This window comes from Anticarsia gemmatalis, chromosome 11 (genome assembly GCF_050436995.1).
Source record: "Anticarsia gemmatalis isolate Benzon Research Colony breed Stoneville strain chromosome 11, ilAntGemm2 primary, whole genome shotgun sequence".
Lineage (NCBI taxonomy): Eukaryota > Metazoa > Arthropoda > Insecta > Lepidoptera > Erebidae > Anticarsia > Anticarsia gemmatalis.
In genome coordinates, this window is record NC_134755.1 from 4909359 (window position 1) to 4937188 (window position 27830).

The 27830-nt window shown below is 33.3% G+C and overlaps 2 protein-coding genes across 3 annotated transcripts in view; one reads left to right on the plus strand and one right to left on the minus strand.

Annotated features, from left to right (window-relative positions):
• Window positions 1-27830, minus strand: part of Sol1 — a 384779-nt gene that overhangs the window by 106151 nt on the left and 250798 nt on the right. For both annotated transcript variants that reach the window (XM_076119660.1, XM_076119661.1), the window contains exons 6-7: window positions 10414-10570; window positions 7268-7327 (exon numbers count right to left, since the gene is read on the minus strand). In XM_076119660.1, the coding sequence (XP_075975775.1) occupies window positions 7268-7327; window positions 10414-10570 (217 nt within the window). The remainder of the gene's footprint in view (window positions 1-7267; window positions 7328-10413; window positions 10571-27830) is intronic.
• Window positions 23457-27802, plus strand: LOC142976730 (uncharacterized). Its single transcript, XM_076120253.1, has 3 exons — window positions 23457-23584; window positions 24401-24682; window positions 26519-27802. The coding sequence occupies exons 1-3, from the start codon at window positions 23540-23542 to the stop codon at window positions 26717-26719; spliced, it is 528 nt and encodes a 175-aa protein (XP_075976368.1). The 5' UTR covers window positions 23457-23539; the 3' UTR covers window positions 26720-27802.

Sequence of the window (27830 nt, forward strand, 5' to 3'; positions counted from 1 at the left end):
AATACAATACAGTTATAATATAGTTATATTTAGTTTAACGAATATAATGTAGGAACGATTGATGCGCCTTTTCAACTTAAGGCCAGTTTTACAGTTAATTAATAAGTGTTGTATAAACTCTGTTAGATAATAATACATGACATATAAAAACAATTGACAAAATTCCATCTAAAAGTTTTCTGATAGTTACTTAGAAGAAGTGAAACCGGACCTAAGCACATCAAGTTAGGTGCTGTAATGTTTAGAAGATATAATACTGAAACCGCTGTCTACTCATATAGAAGAAAGGCTTACGACAAGCATATTCGGTTCGGCATTAATCGGAATATGTGTAGATGAACTCAATCGGTACAAGCCGAAGAAACTAGTCGAGTCAGTTTTGTTTAACGATAAATATTGCCGAACCGAACGTGCCGAACCGAATACGTGCGTAGCAAGCCTAAGGCGTGATTTTATGGATATAACATACATATCCATAAAATCACGCCTTAGGCTTGCTACGCAATACCGACGATTGTAGTAAAAATAACATAACAATCCTAAAAACAGTTTTTCAGTTTCGAACACTAATCCCGTTGTCGACTAACAGCATAGCACCGCAGATTAGCTCGCTACGTTTTATATTGTTACCGAAGCGTTTTGTAACCATTATTGTGACCACAAATAGTTTATATGGTTGCGGTGGACGAGCGTGTGCGGCGGCCGCGGCTTGCTGTTGCAAGTAGCGATATAATTAACACGATATTATCGGATTTAATTTAATTTCTGCGTTTGAGAATATTTAATGCTGTCAGCTTTACTACGTGGAAGTATAAAATGCTAGCAAAATCATTAGATGTTATAGGGCAAGTTCAACAAGAAGGGCATAAAGTTAGGATAAACGACTCAGATCAGACCTTCCGTCGTACAATATAAGCTATCTGCGATGACTCTTCTGTCTACTTTGTGTTATAGACATTGTTTTATAACGGATATGCTATAATGTATTACTAAGCGACGAGTTTTCCCGAATATATAAGTATGATCAAGAAGTCAATATAAAAAAGATAGTAAATAAAGCGGTGATCCATAATATAAATAGTTTACAATCTCCCGAGTAAAATTTCCCATGCAGTATTTTTAATTCTACACTGTTCCACGTAATATTTAAAGAGATATTCATAGAAACAGAAAATCTCAGCAAAAAATACTCATGTTTTCTTCCTCAAGATTGTTGTACCCATAAATATTTGCGTGGGACCAAGTTTCCGCGTAAACCTTCAGAGAACGCAATAGGCCCACTTCTGCTCTTGACATGCATTAGTACCATACCTCCGTACATTTTATGAGGCGTTCGTTAAAGTAAGTTGTCGTGTTTCGTATGTTATCCGACTTAGGAGACAAAAGAGGGTTTTGTGTTTTAAACGTGTAATTGTCCTTTTATCTTTCGGATAGTATATTCGAAGTAGATCATTGATATGGTCTTTCATCGTCGTTACTGTAGCTAGCCATTTTATCTAAACAGGGGCATACAGACTATATGTATTTATTCTAGACTAAGACAAGATATACATATAGTAGCCCGAAGTTCAATTATTAGCCAGGTATATGGCAGCAGGCTCGCCCTTTGTTACAAGACACTAATATAGTAAATATCCAAACGCAGTTTTGACTGTCTCCGTGGCGCAGTGGTTTAGGTCGCCACGCCGATACCACTGCAACGGGAGGTCGTGGGTTCGATTCCCACACGGAGCAATTATTTGTGCGATCCACAAATAATTGCTTCGGGTCTGGTTGTGCTTTGTGTCCGTTGTTTGTATGTTTGTAAAAGTCCCCGCGTCACAAGAGCAATTCTTAGTGCGGGAGTTGTCTTTAAAAAAAAAAAAAAAAAAATCAACAAAAAAAAAAAAGCAGTTGTACATCATACACCTTTGCCTACCTTCGGGTATAACATGAGAGATGTAATAAATAAATATCGCCCCATGTATTTTGACCAAAGTCATTCAAATTGCCATAGCTTTTCTATAATCTTTCATTCGCTTTCTCACAATCAATTAAACAAATATTTCCACTGATTACTTCTATATCAAAGATGCCGTTTATTAACACAGTCCACGTAATATTACTGTGAATAATCCTGTTATAGTTAATTCAGTTAGTAGAGTTTGTAGCGCACTTACTGAATTCCTGCACAGAAATGAACGTAGTTTGACCGAGTTGTTATAAGGACTTGGAATTTATACTCGGAATTCTGAAATTATATTGAAATAGTATCGTTGGAGTGGGGCTCTGACATTATAAGCTTAAAGAAGCTGCAGAAAATTGTATATTTTTACAAATTGGCATAGCGAAGGCGTCTGTGCAATCGGTAATAAATATGTTAAGATTCGCAGTTCGAATCCCGTCTGGGAAAAGTGCATGTCTATTCCATCTTATATGCTTTTTATGAATTGTCGTCAGACAACCAAATCATACAATCATGCGATAAGAACTACTCCTAATTATTACTACAAAATCTTTTGTTTACGTCGAACAGTAGGTACATGTAAAGTTTATTTCCATTCCTAATTTTGTGGTGAAAAGTGTGTGGTGTATCAAATACACTTTTACCTACACCGACGGGTCAGCGTGTTAATATGTATATTTGAATGCTAAATTGTAATACTGTTAGCACTTAAACAAAAAATATAAAATATAACCAAGAATCTCAATATAATTTGACCGATCACTTACATCACACCTAAAGAACAAGCAAGTTCTTTCAACGCTACCTCTAGAGTGCAATTAAAACGTTCAATAATTCTTTTTCTATCCGGATTTTAGTCGGGGAGCTAGAACTCGTGTTTGTAACACTAACGAAGGGGCTAAGGTAAATGGGGGGAGTTACAAGCACTATCTGTGTAATCTAACCTGTCCAAGAGTATCCCGTATGTCGTTACTACCTACAATTTTGGCTCTGGACTGCGATTTTCAGGGCAGTTTGTGCAGCAAACCGTTTAAAAGGAAATTCATGGCAAGTGTTTTTGTTAGATCAAGTTTTTATTTTAATGGGGTAGGTATTTTTTAAAATTGTACTTGAAAGATAATTTTGGTTCTATCAGATAAATCGATTTGTTCATTTACATGTTCAGTTAAACACTAGAGAAGTAATAAAAGGCATTATAAGTCGTGTTAGGCAGTAACATTAGGCCACATAAAAATCAGTAGTTGTATACAATCAGCGCTGCATAAGCATAAAAGGCAAAGTGGGATCTCAGACAATCATCTGAGACTTTTCCTAAGTGTGACGAGTTACTCAGACGTTAACCAAGCGGCTAAAACTGCAGTAGTACAGCACCACCTTGGAATCCCTACTTAAGGTTTCTTTATGTTTCTGAATAATTATCTGACACATTTATGACTAGTAAAGACCAATGTACCCAGTTTACATCAAAGATGTCCATATAATGTCGAATAGGTATGCAAGTACACCACCTTGTAAACCTTCGAAGCCTTTACCTAGTTTTCCACTAAATTCGTTTACGGTCCCCTATGTAAATGGATTAGTTTGAGCAATTTCCCTTTCAACGTCCCGGTCGGCAATACCTAGATAGATGATATTGCCGTGTTTCATGTATATTCGTGTAATGGACTTAGTAAAGCGAGCCAGCTCATCGAAGGATGTATATCTACTACTGCTATATATCCTGCTTGTTTTTAAAAAACCTTTCACACACACTTTTTGACACACTTTTATAAGAGTTTTTAGTCACATTAATATAATTTTATTTACATTTTGAAACTAAATTCTTACAATTCTGCTGTATAACTATCGTGTCGGTTTCCTTAAGGTTAACCACTGAATAAGTTGTATAATCATAGCATTTTGGTAGGATTAACTATTGAATAAGTAGTATACTGATAGAGTTTTCCATCATTTTGCTGCTACTTTTCGTCGGGATACCTATTTGATAAAATACGCGATAGAGCGATATGGAGGAATCGCTGATGCTTATCAGTCCAATAGTCATCAAATTGGTTCTAAAGATTTTATGTCATGCAATCAAGCATGTAATATTCGAAATTGTCAGCAGAAGTGCATAAAGTATACCCACGTTTTGCCATTTACAATGTTTGTTCGATGTTCTCATATTTATAGTGGCTATGGTCAGGTTCCCTTGACTTATGGCATACTAAAACAATCTCAAACCAGGCCAAGTAAATACTGCTTAACAAAGTAAACATGTAACAAACTTAGCAAATTCACTTACTTTAACCACTTGACCGAAACATTATGCAAAATACCTGTAGCCTGCGGCTTTATGATAGTAGGGATGAAAAACATTGAAGCGAAAATATCGATGCTTCAGATAAAAAAATCGGAAAGAAAATATCGATGTATCGAAATATCTTGCACGTTGTAAGCTACAACAAAAATAGGAGTAGAGTCTCAATTTATATCGAAGTTTCTTTTATTTTATGTTCGCTGATTACTTAAAATGCGTGGACGGATAGTATTTTTTTTTTGTTTCAAGGGTATACTTTCATGTTAACCCTATAGGACCAACTAGGACTACGATCTTAGTTAATCCCATGGATACGTCTATGTTTTATTGTAGTCATAGAGTCATCAGAAGGGCGAATTCCTACTTCTATAACATCCACTTATGGCTAGCTATTGACAATTTTTTTATGAGAAAAACCGAAGCTAAAATGTAAACATTGCAACAATACTTTTCGGAAAATATCGATGTATAGTTTTCATCCCTATACGAGAGTCCTAAAGCGGCGCATTCATGCATTATCCGGTTAATGAAACAAGTATAGTTTATGAGGTGAACTCATTAATGGCAGCGCTGGACGGTCGTTATAACCATAATTTAATTACGCCAACTCTGTTGTTACTCGCTTTAGGGATTGGTTATGGTCCGGTGATTCTCCGAAGTTGTTTACATATGCAGTGAATAATGAGGCCGATATAGATGATCGCGTTTCAAAAATTTATGAATCCATCATATTTCATTAAGCTCACTTTTAAGCACTGCTATGTTGAATTTCTGTCATTATCGACTATCGACAATCGCTAAATATCGACTTTTATATAAAAAAATTGATCAGCGCCCCTTGCCGGATCTGCAGTAACTAATGTTAGGTACATTAGTTAATTTCAAATGCCAAACTCTCGATTTTCGAGAATACTGACCCAAGGAAATAGCGCTACGGAGCATCCCACTCAATACCCCATTTTAAACGATAATGCCCTTACTTATTCACTGTAGCCCTACACGTTCGATGAAATTCGACCATCTAATTGGGGTCTAGCTTAATTTTCTATATTTTAGCGTGACTAAAACTAAGAATGAGTTTAACAAAGCGTAAGGCCGAAGTGACACCACAGCTAAAGCAACATTTCACGATCTGTGGAAATTGAAACCGGGACCCCACCGCAAGGTTTTAACCATGAATGCAATTTCTAACAGAAATTTCTGCAGATATTCTACGTCTAATTTTGTGAACAGAGCTTAGTTAGTGCATAGGTAACCCCCAAAGCCACCCGGATTGTCTAGTTAAACCTAGGCTGTACAAGTCAAAAGTCCAAAATATAGCAACTTCATAAAGTCGACAATCCTGCCCTCTATCAAATAAATTTTCCCCCCTTTTTATTTAAACTAATATACCCGTACTTACACCTTTTTATTACAAAGATAGGTGTCTTTCCAATAAACGTCGAATAAACTCTGATGGCCAGATACAGTGTTTTGTCTTTTTTACACATATAAAATACGGTTTCAAATTTGATTAAAACTGACAAAGTACTGCATAACTAATCGGTGTTTACACAAAGCATTTTTAGGAAGACAAATAACGTGCAAGCAGAATGTATATTACAAAACAGAACGCATTATACAATAGCACCACATAGCTTACGACTTTTTATTCCACGCAATCCTATTTAAATCCTGCTTCCAAAAACCCGGGTAAAAAATAAAATCGTGTAGTAACGAACCAGCCAAAAACCAAAACCGTAATCGGTTGGTGGCGAGTGTTGCATAATTTACTCTTTTGTGCATTAACACAACATTGTTCATACATCTGTTTTTAATGTAAAATTCGCCGTGCCAATGTATTACTGCTACCATGGATTTTAAAATCGTTTACAGGACTCGTGAAGGTAAAATTTTATATAATGGTCGTACAATATTTGTGGTCATAAAGGTGAATTTTAATGAGTTGTTGATTTCTTGTTCATTTATTTTTGCAAATAGATTTTGTGATCATTGAGATTAAATGACATACCTACTCACTGACTGTAGCTGTAACATAATTAGTAATGCATTAACACAGCATATTAAATTTTTTGTTACAAAAAAAAATCTATTACTTACACTTTTTATGTGACGTATCAAAATAAAACTCGACTTTATTGGTTTCGTGAATCATAAAGGTTACTATTCTTTAGTCAGACAGCGTTATTGCGTTTTTCTACCGGGAAATATTCAGCATACGTGGAACATATTAAACGAAACAATAAAACACCGACTAGAGAGCAGTTTTCTTTACAAAGTCTCGCAAATATGAGCTATTATGGCGACACCAGGCTCCACGTTGCACGCTCGTCCTCGTATTCAATATTTTCGATCAAAGATTCGATTATGACGCATACCTCTACAGTTTTATCACTCAGTCTTCCGATATTGACGGTGACTTTATGGAATAATTTTACGTGCAATTTTATCTTTATAGATGGATTTTTAGCTGAAGAATTATGTTTTTCCGAGTGTTTTCAACGGTTGGTTTATGCTGAGTTTTATGTACAGTCAAATTTTTTTAGTGTAATTTGAGTAGCTACGGTACTGATGTCTGCATTTATATTTGTCACCAGTTTGTTTTCACAGTTTTATGTCAGAGTTCTTTTCGTTTTATGTGTTGCCGAGACCGCAACTAGTATAATAAACGTGTGTATGAAATTATTTTTATTTCGGTAGATATGAAAATATTTTGTTATTTTTAAATTTGTGAGGTCAATTGTATTTTAGAGTTCAAATGAAAACCAGAGAATAATACTGTTTTATTTTTAACTACTGAAATAACTCTGTTTTGATAGATTTGATTTGATTTCAATACCGTGTCAAAATATATTGTTCGCTGTAAATGTATTCAGTCATTATTCTATAAATTTTTTGTGGGTTCACAGAAGCTAATTCATTAAAGTAATTTAAAAAAATATACCAATTTAAACTAAATAACATAAAATGAATAAATGTTTTATGCTTTCGACGAACAAGAACAATTTCTTTGTGATACATACCTAACATCGCCTTTCTGTAGCGACACTTCCTCGAAGACCACCTTCACACGTTCCTTTGGTCTGAAAGAAAACGGTAACAAATGAATACCAACGTGCTGATTCTGTGAAAATAACAGACATATATTTTAGAGAAAATAAAGTATAATAATATTTGCACTCTATTACGAACATAATAAGCTTGGACGGAAAAATTCCGAGTATAAAGGTAAATCGAATCTTACAGAACTCTCGAACAGTAGCGCGATTCTTTACTACTTTCAACTACCGACAACCGGCTTGTCATCGAGAAAATTGGTATGAAAATCTGATCAGCGCCTCTGACGGGCGTCATAGGAATTATTTTGGCAGTTCCAAACGTCCAACTTTCGAATATTCGACAGTACCGACTGTACAGAATCGCGCTACTGTATTGTTACTTTTAAAAACATAGTTGTTAAAAAATGCATTGCAGTAAATTTAGATTTAAAGCTTTGAGGAGTTAAACGGATGTTTTTAGCTTGGGGGAATGCAATGTTACATAGTCAATTTAAACTCATACAGTACATTTTAAATGTCAAACATTCGATACTTTTTAATGCCGACTGTAGAGTATCGCGCTAAGTACCGTATACTTAAACCAATTCCTGTGCAGAACCTAGTAATTCTAGTAAATAATAAATACATTAGCAAATATACTTGAATACAACAGTCACCATTAACAATAAACGTATTACATCCATACGTTCATGTAGCTTATCACACGACTAAGTTATAACTGTCAAGCAAGGGAAACGGGACGCAGCTCTGTTATGGCATGTCGCGATTACGCTTGACATGTGGTCTTTAAACCTAGTAAGTTATTGTCGGGTTTTTGCTGGCTTATTGTTGAGGACTGGTTTGGAGGCAATTTTCAGTAGACCATGTCTGTGTTGTGACTTTTGAGGGCGTCCAAAGTGTACTGTAATTTTTATTTTGACAAAATATCTTGTAATGTTAACCAAAGATCCTTTTTGAAACGTGAAACATCAAATTCATGTTTCGCGTTTCTTTGGGGGGCTATCACGTACCTACAACTATCGACAACTAGTTTACATCAAATTGATGGTCACTTTTCAATATATTGCTTCTTTGACGTAACGTGTTAATAACAATAATCTAAATCAGAAAACAATGTACAGCATGGCGGCTTTCAAATAGCAGTCGACTGAGATTCGTGATAGCCTCCCCTCATGCACATGTTTCATGTTTGCTATAAAAAAGAAATTCCTGTAGTAATAAGATCAATGCAACATTTCTTCTGATAGGTAAGTTTTTTGTAAACATTTTATTCAGCACCTTTGTCTACGTGTCTACGAAATTATTTTGCTCATGCGAGTAAACCAAGTCGTGACTTTTTCCAACATACCTACTCAGAATATAGTGCAGGTCCCACCCCTCTAACGTAAATTAGGGAGGTTTAATTAAAATATTTTGCTCTTAGGACTCCAAGTATACCCTCTACAGAGTCTCTTGCTGACTTTTGCATTTTCTTGCAAAGCTAAGTTTAAGTTTAGAATACAAGCAAAACTACGTTCTACATAAATATAGAAAGTAACTATAAACTTAGAAGTTTAAGGCTTTTTTGTTGTATTTAGAACTTTTCTTAAGACATTAACTGTTATTGTTCTACGTGGTTCTATGTTAATAACCAAAAGTATGTACGAAAGATTCTAATTTAAAATGATGTAAAACACTAATAAAATGATGGAAAATGGTCAGGTTTCATTCAACTATAAAACATTGAAAACATTTTTCCATTTTTTTGCGTAATACAATACATAGTAGTAATATATCATTGAAGAGTTGCGTAGTAACGTTTTCCTAATATTGTTAGTACAATCCAGTATTCCTAGTACTTATCCAAAGGTAGAGTACCGACTGTTTAAGACACGAGGCACGTCGTAAAAGCAGACCCAGAGAGAGGATTACACTTGTACTACTACGTGACCACTGTAATGAGACAAACTGAAGATACAAAATGAAATGGAAATAAATAGAAATATTTTACTCTAAAATACCGTCAGGATTAACAGATTTAAAGATTCTGGGAAGTATTTCAGTGAGAATCTTCTAAACAGCAGCTTGATATTTTGTAGCGTTCGCGAAAATTCTACTCAAATCCACCATCAAGCATTACGTTGATAAAGTTGGTAGTGTAGGTCACCACGCCGCTACCATTGCGTCGGGAGGTCGTGGGTTCGATTCCCATACGAGACAATTTATGTGCACAAATAATTGTATCGGGTCTGGTTGTACTTTGTGTCAGTTGTTTGTATGTTTGTAAAAATCCCCACGACACAAGAGCAATTCCAAGTGCGGGAGTTGTCTTTTCTAAAAAAAAAAGGTATTTTCCCTTGTTTTCACTACTAATAACTACTTAATATCAATGGAAATCTCCGTATAAAGTTGACAAAAAAATATTCAGCACGTACTCTCATAAACATATCAAAACTACTACACATTCGAAGTCTGATCTCTATCTAAAACGTTCGTATGGAAGCAATCATTTCGCTCTCTGCGTTTATACCCGAACAAAACTTCCATAACCACTTATAGGTCACAAACTGACTACTACGTCTAACACTAAGTCAAGGGTAAACATTACACTTTACTGTTATGACTCCCGCTAAACTTACTTGACGTGTAAATGATAAGGGAAACTTACATTGTAGGTAGAACGGGCGCTGGCCTGTCATAGTATATAACGGCTTTTGTAAAGCCTATATTAAATGTAAGCTAGTGGTAGGGACTACTATGGCATATGTTTTGACTTTTAGTATGAAGGTATGAATGCCGAAGTAAATTCACAGCTTTGATAGCCGTCTTCCGAATTAATAGGGCTCTACTGGTTTTTTAGCCATGCGACGTATCAATAATTAATACGTATATGTATTATATTCTGAGTAAAATAATGTTAGACCAAGCACCCACCACTCCTGCTCACATTGCATAGAATAAAAAAAGTATGAAATGTCTTAAAAGCCAATAGTTAGTGATGATAAATTTCAAGTCACCATGAAGTGTCTTAAATGTTCTGCAGCGTAGAAGACCTCATAAGATGACCAAGTTATGACTATAGCTGAATCCTATCAATTCAAAACGAAAAAAAAGGACCATTGTCAACTCACCTTGCGTGAAAGTGATAGGAACAGCGCACATTGTTAGGATAGATGGACGGGTACCGCGGGCTGTATAGTCGGCCGTGCGTCGGCCGGTTGCCGGACCGACTGAACTGGTAGTCGCAGTCCGTGCCCGGTAGCTGCACCCCGTCTGTGTCAAATATTCCTGGGAAAAAAGGTAATAAATTAATCCAACTATTATAATATGAACAATTTCTAGTAGTTAAAGACGCCAAACGACCAAGATTCCGACATAATCCAGGAATTTTGAATGTATAAACCAAAATGAATGACTGACATAATATTATGACCTAATATTTCCTTCTGGTTTATTGTTAAAGTTGTTTTATTGGCCTAAACATTACTTTACATAACTATAACTGCTGTGACAGAGAAAGATATTTCAGCCATTCACGGAAATATTGTGCAGGTTCAAAGCAAAATAATATTCTACCTTAATAAAAAACCAAGCACTTTAGTAGAGCAAAAACTTTCTCAGTACATATTATTATAACCAGAGCTAGTAAAAATGCTTTAAAGACCCTTCTCAAAAGCTAAAGAATATTAACACTTAAGTAATACTTTTCATTCCTCTCGTAATTTTCTCTCTTTATTCATTTCAATGTAACGTTTTACCGCCGTATAAAACGTACTAAGTAATATTAAATTATGGGCAACCAGTCGTCTTTGTTAATACGTACTAAGGCACGTCTAACTGCTAACATAACACTCGACTTAATATGTAATAATCTTGTATGTAGAAATTTTGAAGAAAAATGTCGAGTTCCTACATTTTAAGGTTCGCGTTTAAATCTTAAACTTAAGGCCACCACATATTTAAGAATAATTTAAATCATCATTTATGTTTTGCCGGTCACTAAAAATATATTTGTTGCGATTGAATACCAAGAATATAAAAGTCTGGCAGGTATTCTTTGCTCGAACTAACTAAAGCCTTTTCATGAACCAAAGGCGTTTAGTAGTTTACGAAATAATTAAAAAAATGATAATTTTCATGATTAGTCTGAAGGCTAGGTGGCAACTCTTCGTGAGTAGAAAATTTTTAAGAAATATTAAATTAAAAACAAAAGTTTCAAGCTAAAAGATAATTATACTTAACGTCATCAAAACACATTTTTCAAATAAATTGATCGGTACAAAAATGTTTTACTAGAAAATACGTTTCAATATAGTGCGTGTACACACGCGCGTGGCGGATTAGGCATGTCACGGAGCAGCTTATTCACTCAACGGCCACGCCTTATCGAATATTGAGTTCGCATGTGTACACTTACCTTATTTATTACCTTCTCGAACAAAGAGATGAATTACAATTGAGAACAAATTCGTGTCGCAATATTCGTTTTAAATATAAACTATTATACCAATGTATACAACATTTTGGAAGTCTCATAATCTAGAAGTTTATAGTCCACAGTGACCTTAGTAAGTAGACTTTTCACAGAGTCCTTAGTAAGTGGACTTTCCACAGTGTCCACTTTATATAAACACCACCACGAGGTAGAGCCGCGACTAAAAGTCTGTATGTAATATTTACAACTTTCAATTACAGGTCTTGTTGAATTCAATTCCCAACTATACAAAGTTCAGTGACATTGTTATTTTTCTCTCGCCGGCTCTCGTCAGCCGTCCCCAAAGAGTGTTTGTCGTTGTCTGAGCGAAATACATGACATTTTTAATTTGACATTGTCTACCTCGCCGGGTTCGATTCCCACGTGGAGCAAATAGTTTTTATACGTTGTACCTTGTTTTAATTAATTTTTGCGGCTGTAAAGTTAAAAAAGTGAATAATATCTAACTAACCGCATCAACTTTCAAACTTTGTTGATCTAAACATTAAGTGTTGAAAAAGCAAAACGCAAAAAAAACGTAAGTAGCCACGATTGAAATGTGATTCTATATTATACCTATTAATCACTATAAAACATAAGTCATGTTTCTCAAGTAAATACTAATCATTTACTTGAGAAGCTTTGCACAATATTCAGCTTCTAAGTAATAAATAATTTCCACACCTCGTCTTATAAATGCGTCTAAACTTCAAAACCAAAGTTAGCAGTTAATTGTAATAAAGTACTAAAACTTGGTTCTAGATAATTCTTACTATTTATCATTTAAAGACAGATTTCAGTTCTCGAAGTCGATGCTGAGCTAAATTACGTGAATAGAAGTCGTAATCTATTTAATGTTCATTGTTATATAGCATTTGTTAGAAAATTATTTACGAATGTTTCGGGTTTAATTATTTATTAGCAGAGCGAAGAATGAAAAATACAGAAAGAGATAATTATTGGTTATATATTGTACATACATTCATACATAATGTACATACATTGTATAAAGCCTGTTATACCCGAAGATGTGTATAAAATATATGCAGAGGTGTATAAAATACGCCCACATTCGCCATGAACAAAGTTAGATCCATGTAATAGGGTGAGTCAATTGCCATTATTTAAGCCAATGAATTATTATTTCTATTTACACTGTATAAAAATATACGTAAGTATGAGATTAGTAAATTCTATTACAACTAAACAAGTTGATTCCCTAGAAAGTGCTCGAAAATAAATTCGGCAAGTTTACGATTAGTTTGCTCTTCAGAGTCATTTATAAGAAAATCAAAATCCCGAAAACAAAAAATAGCGTACGTAATTTATTTTCTATTTACTGAACAGTCTAAGGAAAATTATCGCAGAGGTTCGAAGGGACTGATGGAATAAACTAGCTAAGTTCGTACAAGGTCGTTGAAGTGTACGAATCTTTGCGGCGACCCACCATTTCACTAAGATATTTCAGCTTATAAGGGATCAACTGGGATATAATAATTTTAACAGACGTTTTTCACAAATAAATTGGGACCTTTCTTAAAAATTCCAAGTCTTAAGAAATTGCGTGGAGCGTGAAAATTTATTTAATACCTTCAGGGTCTTTTTTCTGAATATTGAAACTAATACCCTTTTAGCATATCTAGGTGTTAAGTTTAAGCTAGGTCTTAGTAACACTTTGATCCCTTAAAAAGTATTATTCATTATTTTTCAACAAATTTACGTTATAAAGATTCAAGAGTACGATTATTTCATAAGTATCAATTTTAATGTCACTACAGTTCATTGCACTGTATGACGTCGTGGATTGATATGATATTGGGCAATTATTTTGCAGTGACGCATTGGTGTTATCATAGCGACCTCCAAATGCGTCATGAATTGCTTCACTTCTCACAATACGTGACAATTGTGTATTTAAAATATCTTACCACTTTGTACTTTGTTACAGATTGTCTCGTTATAATTGTGTGTTAGATAGTAAAATAACCAGTTCCAAACTTTACTTGAACATCTTTCTGCCAAAAATGATGTCGCCATTGTCATTCTTGATCTACGACCCAAAATAATCTTTATCCGTTGCCACCTGAATTATTTCGACGATTATAAAGACATGTTGTATGCAATTTGTATTCCAGCTTTACCGATTGCAAAATTCACGCCATTCCAATACAAAAATTCAACTTTTCACTATTTCAAATCATAGTTAAGTATTTCGCGGCATTTGACATCGTGCATGTAGGAGTTCAAGCGCTCTTCGGAGACAGGCTCAAGTGCTCTCGTTGCATCGCTTTGTGAGATTTACTCTAGAACAAATAGAGCCTTCAAAGAATCGAAATACATAGGACGTTGAGTTATTGAAGATGTACAATAAGTGCAGCGCCTTTAAGTGGTCGCAAGTGTTTGAACGAATGCTGCAATTTTTGTTAGTCTTGTTTTTTAGAGTGCATGAGGATAAGTGTTAAGCTGAATGTTTGAGTGCTACCTTAAAAGCATATTTTGATAGCACGTCCGATGTAGAGTAAGACAAAGAATATAACATTCGTTATAGGGAAGATAGTAGAGACTTCATTCTAGGTCATTGTTGATGATTTAATGATTTGTATCAATCAATATAGTATTTTAAAACAAACGTTTACCCGTTAATTTAGTAAAGAACGACAGGATGATTATTGTTTTAATTCAGATAAATTTGAAAATATTTGTCGTCAAGAGCTAAAATTGTCATGGAGAAAAAAAAATGATTATCTTACAAATTTTTAGGGAAAACTATTTCTATATTACATTGAAAGGCAATGCTGACGCTGTACTTTTTAAAATGCAACGATAGTTGATTGGACGAGAATAGAGATTGGATTCCTGATTACCATACCATTTTATAAAATAACCATTTTGATATCTGCATAATGTTATTATCTCGATTTTGTATTTATAGCCGGTAGCCATTGTAATAAGTATGATTTAAATTGTTAATGCAGATTTTTTATCGTAATTTTTTGTGAAAATAATGTGTTTGTTTTTTTATGCTTTAGGTATTCATCGTAAAGGCAATTTTTGTGCCTTTTCATACAATTTAAGTATTGCGCTCACTGGCCGGTAAACGATCTGTGGGTTTAGCAAACCTTGGCGCGGTCATTCCATAGATGGGTGACCACATAGTGGTATTTGAACAGGGCGTCTCCGTGCTTCGGAGGGCACGTAAAAAAGTCGGTCCCGGTTATTGTCAATAAGATAATAGTCGCTAAGCCAGGTCAAAGGCCTTCGGGCGGCTTGAACAACTTTGACACTAGGTTGACCACTAACCATACGACAAGAAGAAGAAGTATAGACAAAAGAAATTTGAGACTGTAGCTTGTAATCAAGAATAAATTATGTCCTATTTCGAACTAGAGCGTTTTCCAAATACCTAGACGCAAATAAAGAAGAGCGCGTTTCTGCTTAATTTTTAACGTAAAATAGCTCTAATATTCTGAAACAACACTTTATATAACATCTGTAGTTACATAAACAATTTTCGCCGCCGAAGACACACTGAGTTTACAAAACTGTTGCTTAAAATAAAAATAGTTTTTCAATAACCGACACAGTTTTGAGTCGAGTTGGGAGAGTTTTCATTACTTTTTCAATATAGCAAGCAAACGTTGACGCCGACACTATCTGTGTACTAAATACAGAACATTTTAAATTATATGCAAAAGTTTTACACTCGTCGCATGTTATGTTCAAGTAATTATAAACGTTTTTAGTTTGAAACATTTTGAACTAATGTAATAAATATTTACTGCAGGCTATTGAAGTTGAAATGTACTAATTTATTTATATTTTCAGTAGTGTAACGGCGAACTCAATTTGAAAGGTATTTTCTCCCCACCTTGGGGTGATGCAACGATTAAACGATTAAGTGTATAAAAAAGAAGGAGAGTAAGCTGGCGCATAGTCATAAATGATCGTTGTTGATACAAATAAATTACATAAATATGTAAGCCAAAACTATTCATATTTAGCATACATAAAGATGATTTGATTGCATCAATGAAAATAAAGGGAACAAGGAAATGATTAGATTCAATTCCTGCTAGTATATGGCTATTTTTTTTAAGAAAATAAATAAGAAAATACACCTGCCAAGCTATAATATCATCCATAATTATCAAATGCTTAAGATCTATTACAAGTTGAAAATTGCATTAAATATTGATACGAAATAAAACAAAGCTCCATTAATCTAAGAGTTTGTAATGGACTTTATAAATGAAGTTGTTGATTCGAAGAGAAAGTTATTATATTCTATTTACTTCGATATTGTACGTAACGAGCTTGTATTGCTTACTTTTAAAACGACTTAATGAGCGCGATTTGTAACTTTTATAATGCGTTTATCTTCTGAACGATTTTAATTATTTGTGACGGAATTGGTGAATTTATTCCACAATACATATTTATGTTAAATTCGACAATGTTTTGATCTAAAATTTTAATTGTAGACTATATTATTATATATCGCGTACCTTAGTGTAGTTCAATTGTGTTCTATATTTTCGTTGCTTGTTAGTATCAAGTAGAATGACAAAATCATGATAAATGACAAATGATTGACCTTTATATCACTGCTGCACTGTATCAAAACTTAAAAAATAACAATTATTTTAAAACTTCTAGCGCTCTAACCAAACAAATTTGTAAAGAACATGCATAGTCCTCATCCCGCAGTTGGTCAGCGCAGTGGACTCAAGGCCTAACCCCTGCCTCGTTCGGGAGAAGACCCTTGAATAGCAGTGGAACAGTAACGAGTAAAAAAAAGACTTGAAATTAAGTACCGCAACTGAGACAAAGTACAAAACAACAACAAAGTAGAACTTAAACTACCTACAAAGACGCAAAGCCTGCAAGTGAGAGAGTAATTTCAAAAAGATCACCGGTGTACATCAAGTGCATTTTATAGAGCGACAATAAACACAGTGTAAACACAATACGGTGTGAGGTAATGAAACGCAAACACACCTGTTCAAGACACTCGGAGTTGTTTGCTTCGATGCGCTCGCGACGACATGATACGAATCTAGTACGTGCTCCCAGATTTATACCATCGCTGTTCATTATGAAGATTAATGTCCAATTTTCCTTTGTTTTAATTTTGGATTTAATTTAATTTACGTATAGTGTGGTCTGTGTTGGGTTAAGATAAAGTGCAATATTGCAATCGATTTTTGCTTCTGACGAAGAAATCAGGTGAACATTTTGTTATAGTTAACCTCTGCTATGCTACGTGCAGTAAATTAATTAAATTGATGATATGAGCTTCGTAAGGCATAAAACTGTTCCAGTTACGAATGAAAACATCAGCAATCGGCTGATATTTCCATCGAATTATTGACATTTGCAATTAAAACAAGTTGAACGATTTTACACGGAAGAAATCTTTGTGGTAGTAACATTACCACAAAACAACTCTGTAACACTCAAAAAAGAATTTCAACGAACTGGTTTTCCTCAGAGGAATAAATTTAAACCTCAGACTTCCGAATCTACTTCCAGGAATCTCGACATCTAATACATTACTGTGCTTCTTGAAACTTATATTAGAACCAGTCAATACTGGAATGTAATTTCCCCAGAGTATCGTAATTGCAGAGGAAAATATCAAAATATAGGAGTTTTAAAATAAAACACCTGTGTATGACTGCGAGTTAATTGAGACTCGCGTCGACACAATTTGTTGAAGTGGAGCCACTTTCATAGCAATGCAACATTGATTGCGTCGGAAAATTCTGTTCCATTATCTATTGATTTCAGAGTTCATTTTACCTGTATTTTTGATGATCATTTAACTGCTTGGTTTAATTGCAAAATTTTAAATCTAATTTAATTTATTGTACCTAGTTAATTGTAGCTACATCAATTATTTACTACACTTTAGTTGAAATAATTTAATTATGAAATTGAAATGCATTGACTATTTTATAATTATTGTGTTTTAATCTACTTAAATAAACACAATTTACTGGCAGCTTTGTTATTCTTAATACAATATTGCGTTGAAAGTTTAATGAAATTATAAGTGCTATCTATTTCTATCAAAACTTTCTGGCTTAAATTCAGCAAATCTAAATTGTTTGTGAATAAATAATCACTTATCTGAAACTTAGAACAGTAACAATTCTTTAACTCAACTGGGGTTATCAATATTCTGAGTCAAGACTTGTAAATAAATACATTTTTAAATCCTTATGAATGACTTAGCGTTGTTGAAAGTTTAAAGCCCCTACTAATGTTTCGACTTTAATTTTATTGCTTTAGTTTTTATTAGATATTTTGCAAGAGAGCTGTCGTCTTATAATACATTTTTCTAGAACTCAAAATTACCAGGTTTACATAGAATATAAACATAATACTTAGACTTATTTACGTTTTAAATATTTAAGTTTGTAAAATATACTGTTTGATTCGCCTTTGTCTACAATATACGATAAAAAAACTCTTTAAAAATAGGTTGAAAAAAAATTATGAATCGCGTTTATAACTTTCGTTCATAAATAAAAAATTAAGAACATTGTTCTTCAAGCGATTACGCGAAAAAGTTAATTGAAACTATAACTAAACCACAAGTAGGGGCTTTTAAAATAAAATTGAGCTTCGGTATAACGCTTTAAGAAACGTTGTACGATAGATAGCTTCTATCTCGTACATGAATATTCAATTTTCTTGAAAGAAAACCGGGCACAATTTTATGTCTCATGCCGTCCCAACCTTAAAGGAGTTTGTTTTAACATCGTTTCTCTTCGAATATGGTATCGGATCCGTTATGCGTACGTGATACACGTGATGATGATGTAAGGTGGCCATGGAGTTGGGAAAAAGATGGACTTAATATTTTTATTGTGTGTTGTTGCCGATTTTTACGTGTAGTTGCGGTAAAGTATAAAGACAAAAAGAGTTTTTGTGTATGAGTTTGTTAGGTGTGTTATTAGAATATTATCATGTTGTAAAGACAATACAGACAATACTTTTATTTGGTGGCAAGATTTCAATGTATTTAATTACGTTATATTATAGTTGTCGAATATTAGAAAAGGAATGATGTTACGAATAAGGGTATTAGTTTACAAACCATTTAACACTATGTTTATTTAGTTGCTACTTCCGTGACCATGAAACATTTAAACGCGAGAAAAAGCAATAAATGAAAAAAACCGCTGCTTTAACTGCTTAATCAACTTAACTCCTCTGAGATGGAAATGAATTATAACGACTAAGGGCGCTTCATTTCAATGTTAAAAAAAGTTCTAGGATATACATTATATTGCAAAGAAATATGTTCGATGTGTATAAGCGTTAATGGAATATCAGCAATCTTGAATATCGATACTAAATTGGTAACTGACTGCAGTTCTATGCGATTTTGATCGCATTTAAATAATAAATAAGCCATTTAATCTCGTACATTTATTTATATGAATACAAAAACATAATATGACTTTTGTATTGAAAAATCAGTTTACGCACTTACTATCCTACTTAAGTGACGATCTTATTCAAACCAAGACAGTCCCGCATCTTACAAACGCAAACACCTACAAATTTAGACAACGCGCCTAACCTATTTCAGGGTTGGCAATGACGACTAATGAGCATTTCATGATGCTGTACCCGTTGTACCGCCTATATTGAATACGTGGCAATGTTGCTAAGGCCCACATTAATTTTGATCTGTTACATCCATAGTGCGTAAAAGTAAATTGTTTGTATTGATATAGGGAATGGTGTGTAGTTTGTGTAATGTAAGGATATGTTTGTTGAGGATAGTTAGATAGGAGGTTTCGTTTACATTAATGTTGGGCTATGCATCATTGAAAAGGTTGGTGGAGGTAAGTTTGTAATAGGGACTTTCATAAGTGTACGATGAAGGTGGAACCTGCATATTATACACAACATTTTAATTATGTTCTTATATTTGTATTGTCGTATATTTATAAGTGGATCATTTGTTAGGTAATTAGTGTCGATTTAATTGTTATTTATTAGATATTATCAAACTTCTGGTTGTTATGTCATTGTGTTGTCCTGACAGTAATAGTTTATCATGATATTAGAATACGGGAATTAACTCGAACACGCATTTTGCCTTAGAATACCAGACGTTTCGGCATAAGTAACACGAGACCGTAGTCGCAGGCTGACTACCAGTGTAATCTAGTGTATTCTAGTATTTGTCCTAACAATGTTGGGACATTTTCGTATTTCAGACCAGCTTTCTGTCTAGAGCCTATTGGCATATACACTGAGACATTTATTAGCCCAAAAGTACGTCAGCACATTTTTACTCATACGTATGTGGAGTCACACTTGACACCTAAAAACAAGCAAGAAAATAGATACTTAACCTTATATTATTTATTTATCTTCCCAACTTTATGAAGTGTCGTATATACAAGTTGTCACATAATCACAGCTCCCACTAAATTATACCGGTAGATGGCGTAACAAGTCGTCCTAAATAAATACAGAGCCGGCTGAAATATTAAGAGGGTTTAATTTAATAAAGTGTACGTGTGCTATCAGTGTCTACGTAACTAGTAATGCCTGTGTATCTATGTTAGTGTTTGCTCACGATTTTGCGCTTTAGTGGGCGCAAATGTTCGGGATAAATGCTTGGTGTTTTGTTGTTTATTGATGTTTACTTTATTGGATTACGGATGAGTCTCATTATAGTATTAGCTTGCACATTGCTTTGTTAAACGGAACGTCGAACTTGTCTTCGTTACCTACCAATATAAATTAGAGGTTGTAAAACGGGTTATACCGTGTCCCAGCGCAAATAATATAGCACTGCAAAATGTTGAAATAAACGTGTTGTAAGCTGCTAAAAATGATGGAACCCATAAAATAACGTGAAAAAGAACCATTCTAGAGATAGTTTAAATTGCGTCTTCGGTGAAGTCAATTGTTTCTTCGTATAAATTAAAATAATGTTGACGTGTGATTGTGACGAATAACTGTTAATTTAATATCTTTTCTATACATGATGAGTTCGGTCATAAACAAAATCATATTATGACGAAAAGTTCATCTGTTTAAATTCAAGAAAGTAATAAATCAACACACAATATAAGTTTTAGTATCCTTTCTCATTTGTTCGTTTCAGTTTTACGGTCGTCAAAAAAGAAAACTAATTTTATAGCACTGGATAGTATTCAGTACAGTTCGGTCTAGATTATTTCTACTTTTATGAGCTAGTTCAATTAAACTCGTCGTTTCAATTCGGGAGTTATTGCTCGTAGGATAAAACTTTTCTAACACAAATCATAATAAGACATGATATTCAATATTTAAGTATCGTATTATTGTTTTTCCCGTATTTTGCTCTTCGTATTTTTACATACTTATATTATCTGACAGATATTAGTTCGTACCTACCTCTAGTACGAACTAATATCTACTAGCTGTATAACTTAACAATTTTACTGCTACTACTAAGTAGTATTACATGAATTGGAATCTTTGTACTCATCTTTATTTGCACACGCATTGCGTGGAATAACTAGTAAAAAGATCGACATAATTAAAGTTCATAATATATTGGACCACAGAATCCGAAACAAGACTATCGGTCAACTTTCGGATACTAGGCGACTGTAATGAGGTAGTTTATTTACACACTTAAGTTAGGGAGCAACAGATAATTATATTTCAAGATCCATTCACACCAAGAAGATGTCTTGCTATTTTAATTGTCCTAAACTTGACTTGAGAACCAAATTCGAAACCATTTCAATCACGAAGGCAGTTCATCGTAAAACTAATATTCTCGGACGTTTTTCAGGCTACTTGAAATCAAAATCGCTGGTCAGTAAAAAAGTCAAGTACGAGCAACAGCGAGCTCGGGAAATATTTACACGAGCCATTTGAAGCCACTTTTCGATTTTCGATTCTCAGTTATTCAGGCCAGCGCAGTATAACTGCCAAGGTTACGATCAGAAATCTTTTATTTACGAACTTGGCCTTATTTTTTCGTTACTTAGTATACTATATTTTATTGTCTGTAAATAATTAGGTAGAATTATAGGTATTCAATGTTTATATTGAAATAAATTACTAGTAAAGTAAGATACACAATAACCCAACTCTAGACATTTATTTCAAAGTCAATTGTAGCTTAAAGCATGATGTTTATGTTTATTTTAATTTTAAAAATACAAATGAATTGTATTATCGTAGAGTATACGTTTAAGAAAACAGTAAAATCAAATCAGTTTAATCAGTTGTGCAAAAGCCTGAATTATAATGTTTTTAACGAAAATAACGAAAAGGAAAATATATTATCCTAAACACGTAAAACGTATTTAAAAATCTGAGAGAACACGAGTGCTAGTATAAGGTAAGAAGAAGCAAATGACTTCCAACCTCTGTCTTTTATATTAAGGAAAACATCACACACTGACAAAGAACGTGTAATTGTAAAGATAAATAAAGCAATAGAAGTACTTAGTCTAGTAGAATAAAGGCACAAGCGACGTGATGTAAGTCTAATGATAAGTCATTCTTCCTCTGAAGGTGCGATATGTTTATCAAAATCACGTGTTTAAATTATCGCGTGGTGTTATTAAGAACATGCCATACGGTCACGTTTTGTATCTTACGAGGTGTTTGTATATTATTAATTAAAGCAAAGTGGAAATATTATATCATTATGAAGAAAATTATTGGTGAAGAACCTGTGAACCCTTCGATCTGTTCCACTGGTGGGTCCACGCTATACGCTAGCCCGCCGGACTGGGGCGAGAAATCACTATCGATAATATAAATAATTATCATTAAAAACTCGCAGCGTAGGGAAGCAATATCACGGGAATTTTCACAAGCATACAAATACCAATAACAAATTACCCAAAATATGTATTGGTAAATTATTTATATTTATCTGGTCTGGAAATTACGCCAATGCGTAATACGTAAATACCGTAAAATTATTAATTCGTCTGATATCAAAAGCCAGCTTCCATACCTTTATTCAGAGGTTTTAATCCCATCCAATGGACTGTATTGTCCAACTGCATTTTTAAAGTCCCCGCGCCATTTGATTGATTTATGATTCTGAAGTGGCTAGCATATAAAAATCGAAAAAGCAAATATAAAGCTTTTTGGATTATTTAAAATAATTTATTCATGTAATATGGAACAGCCAGTATGTATATTATATATTTTTGTACTCGTAAAACAACTTTCGTAATATCCTGGGCATTGACAAATATTTTTCCATCATTGTTTCGAAACATTCTGCGGTTTATAAAACGACTTGTTGTTTTAGGTAGCCCTCAATCGTGTGTCCATATTTTACGAATAAAAAATGCAAAATATTTTGAAAATTTATTTTTGTTTAAAAGCATAACCTGTCATAAAAAAAATGGTGACCCTATGTAAAATTCATAATAAGATTATCATGTTCAACAAAAGGATAATAAAAAGAAAATCAGTACACAAATTTCTTTGGAAAATCTGTACATTTCATATAGAAATTGGCACTGACAATAATGATCTTTATCTAATGAAAAGCAGACCTCATTCAGGTCGTTACTTCGTCGTTTTACTATGATAAAAAGAAGAGTAGAATAGGTGCTCTAATTACAGACAATAAACAGAGACTATGTATTTCCGCATATAAAAGATTAGAGTTATCAATTTAAGACGTGACTATTCTTATTCACGGAAGGTAATAAAGGATAATATTTTAACTTATAAAGAGCCACCGGAACCTTATTTTTTATATTCTTTTAGTCTTTAACACAAAGATGTCGTTTCTCACAGTATTGTTGTTTATTTCTGCATTTTATTTTGTGAGTATTTTGACTGTAATATCATATGTGTTTTTAAATTCACCGCATAGAGGTCATCCTATTCGTATTTTGTTGTTGGTATATTTAGTCCAGTTCGGAAAAGTTTTAATTGCGTAGTTTCATCACTTTTTAAAATAAGTGAGCCAACCATAAAAAGATGGTAAAAGTCATGTTTATTTCCATAAAGCTAATCTGAAAATTAGATTTTTCAAGGCTTTTTTTGAAGTAAAGAAATACCTACTTCAAAAAAGTGAAAGATTATAGCATTGATCGTTATTGTACTGTTCTTAGAATATAGTTATAAAAAAAATCTAGTTTTAATCGGCAGTCTCTCTTTAGTTAGTTAATCATAGCCCTGTAATATATTATTCTATATCAATATCCATAATTACTATTCATACTAAAAATGAAATAATACCATCATCCTGGTTAATAGGATTGCATATAATTAGGTATTCGATTACACTAATTAGAATTAATATAGCTACATATAAAATCAGATTAAATAGGTCCCATACCGTGGCTCAACATTACTTCTTGTCTACAAGAGGTACGTCTGACTGTCAAATTTGTTTATAATTTTTAATATTACTTATTAGTAAATCCGGAAGTGCTTTTAAAATATGTTTGTAAATTTTCTAAGTGAAAAAAAAAAAATCTTATAATTCTGTAGTTTTAATAATGATATTGACACCTACTATTTAACTAGCAATGAAATTCTAATATAGCGACGATAACTATAGTATATATTAGTTCTTCCCAATTGTTGCTGATGAAGTAAATACACTACTAATATTTAATTTTGCTTATTTCTAGGCACAAGCACGACCCGATGCTGGTGCAATAGCAATTGCTCAGGCACAAGCAGGTCCAGAGGCCATCGCCACAGCTGAAGCAGCTACCCCATCCGCAGACGACTCAGCTGTTCCTAATATATCCGTGCCAAATTATGAACAGGCTCTCAGTGGTTTTATGGAAGAAATGCAGAAGGCCATGGTGAAGTATCTATCTCCCATAATGTCTAAGCTGAGTGAGGAGAAGCAACAGAAAATGATGACTATGGGCATGAATGGATTTGCTAGTTATGCTAACTATATGGTAAGTGTTGCTTGTTTTATTTGAGTTTAGTTATTTTAATTGGGTAGACAATAACGCATTTTTTCTTGAAATATTCTTTGGTCTTAAGAATTTCAAAAATTGGGTAAATTAGATTTCTGTTTGTGAATGCTAGTATATGAATTACTATTAGGAAATTAAAATGCTGTAGCGGCGTGATGATAGGAGTTAGGATTCTGTCTTTAGAATCAGTGATCCTAATAGTAGTTGTGCGCAAAAAAAAATTGGATAACACAAAAATATAAGATATTAACGAGCGTGTAATTATTTTTTCGTTTAGAAAGTTAAAGACAATAACTATAGTGCTAAACAAAGTATTAAGTAAAATTTTGCTTAATCTTGTAAGAAGAATATGTACGTGAGTTGCTTAAACGTTTAAAGCAAACAAAACTATTGTCTACATACATGATGTAACTCACATACCTGTGAGATTATTTGCTAACCAACTGAAGGTTTATTTGTACTTCCAGAACACATAATAGCAGTTTATTCTATTTGTAGTTCCCTTTAAACTCAGCTTGAATTATTCGTACGTGAAATAATCATTGAAAATGTTGTCGTTAAAACAATACCCACTTTATTTTGGTGATAATTCTTAGAAAGAATTGTTGTTGTGTCGTGTTCTATTATTATAAACAACTGCTTAATAATAAAAGTGAAAGGTTAAGTTTAGAATAGATAAGGAGGAGTTATTTTTTCATCGTTAAAATGATTGTCTTGGTACAATTATAGGGAAAAATATACAAAAATAATTCAGCGTAAATAGATATTTTAAAAATAATTACATTTGATCATCCGCAACGACTTTTGCTCTATCCAACGATGAATTTAAAATCATAACAATGGATAAAACCTTCTGTAGTACAAGAGATACATCAAAGACAATACTTTGAAGCCGGTACGGAAATAATTAAGCACACGTTTGGTAGCAGGCTTATAAATGTCAACCAGTACCTCGGTAATAAAACGCTCGGAATTTACTACAGGCTCCGTTAAAGTCCCTTCATTTGAATTTGTATAGTAGCTCCCTGCTTCATTCTCCCGGCTTGCCTCGGCTTTCGGTGTACCTTTATTGTTAAATTTATTAGGCACAGAGTTAAGACTCATGATTGATGTTTTTGTAGTTTTGACAACTATATTGGTAGGTCTGTAGCTCGATTTTCTACTACTATCGACTGCCGACAACCGGCTAGCTATCGAGACATTTTACACGAAAATCTGTTTAGCACCAGCTCTGCCGGGCTCCGTAAAAACTGTTTTGGCAGTACATTTTAAATGTAAAACTTTCGGTATTTGACAGTAAAGATTGAAGAATTAAGCAACTGTATACGATTTTTTAGACCATAACGGCAAAATTTTAAAGCTTCGTTTAACTCTTGCTTACTTACTAATAACGTTGTTTGATAAGAGAAGAAATAAATATGAGTATAATCCTGTCGTTTGTAGGTAATAAGTATGTACTGTAAGTATGTTTGTATAAGACGACAAATAAACATTCACAGTAGTTAATCATTTCCGAGAAATCGGAACTTAGTCGGAAATCGTCATTGTCTATAATATACGTGTATTTTGATTATAACAAAATTGTTTACTAACATGAATATACATTATTCCGGGAATTTTGAAGCGGTATTGAAAAATATTTACTATATTACTGTCTCTGTGACTCAGTCGGCAGTGTATAAAAATGCTGATATCAAGGTCCCAAGATCAACTTCCCTCTCCGGCCCTTTGCCTAAAATTGTTTTTTTTTTTCAACTTTTATAATAGAACTGGAACCACTATGTAGATAGCAAAATAAAATTTCATTGTTTTCAGATGATGATGCTTCAAGAAGAAGATGGTGCCAGAGGTTTAGATGATGCTAACAGTGGCTTTGATTTAGACAGAGATGATATTATTCTTGAATTTGAAACATTGGAGTCTATAGATAACCCAGGGTTGATAGCAGCTATACCTATTCCCTCACCAGCTAAAGGAAATGTGCCAACAGCGGAATCTGAGGCCGTAGTTGCATAATCTAACGAACTAATTTAAAGAATAACTGCTTTAAACTCTGAATAACTCTGGCTTGCTAACGATAAATTTTGTATAAAAATCTGCACCCCTGGCGTCTGTCCGGAGAACTATTTTTTTTAGTAAATTTAAATATCAAACTTTTGATACTCGATAGTACCGTGTGTAGAGAATTGCGCTACTGATTTGTAAGTCAGTTTATTGTAATTTCTAAAACTGTTTCGACTAAAAAAGATAAACCTAGAGTTACTAATCAGAGTTCATACGATGTTAATGAGTAATACAGTTAACATAAAACTATATCTACAGATAAATAAAAATTAAGAAGAAATATTTATGTTTAGATAAATTTGTATCCTCTTATCTTTCAGTATTACAATGAATGAAAAATTATCTTTACCTTATTATTATATGTTATCTCTTCTAATTGTAATAATTGGCCAAATGTGTGGTCTGATGACGTAGAACTTTTGTTTACTTTGAGAGCTTTAAAATTTGATATTGTATTTTTTAATAATCAAGAATTAAAACATTTTATTGCTTATTAATTTGAATTAGCATATTTGTGTGCAAAACTTTAGAAAAACGCGAGCGAGTATAAATTTTCCTAATATCAACGATAGATTGAGGTGAAGAATAAAGATTAGAAAGACTAACCGCACTAGCACATGTCATGCAGTGCACACAATTGTAATTGAAATTGAATTTCATATTGTACAACTGACCTGATATTTTCTTACATTAAATACTGTCTCTAACAAAGACAAAAAATATGTTATTTATTGTATTGATAGAAAAAAAATGAATCTTTTAGTATCAATAATAAAATGTCAAATAATGCAGATACAAACAGTTGTCAATTAGTTTATTAATATTGAACTTCGCACATACGATAATGTATTGTTGAGAGAGAAAACGACTGTCAAAGATTTTTTGGTAACATCATTAATATTGTCACTAATTATAATATATTATTTACGCAGAGATAAAGGCTTGTATTTATCTTATATTTAATTTCTTTGTTCGACTTAATGTTTGTCGTTTTGTTAATTGTACTTATTGTAAATAATATATTTGTTAACTTGACCCTTTGTTATTATTTTAGAGGTTTTTG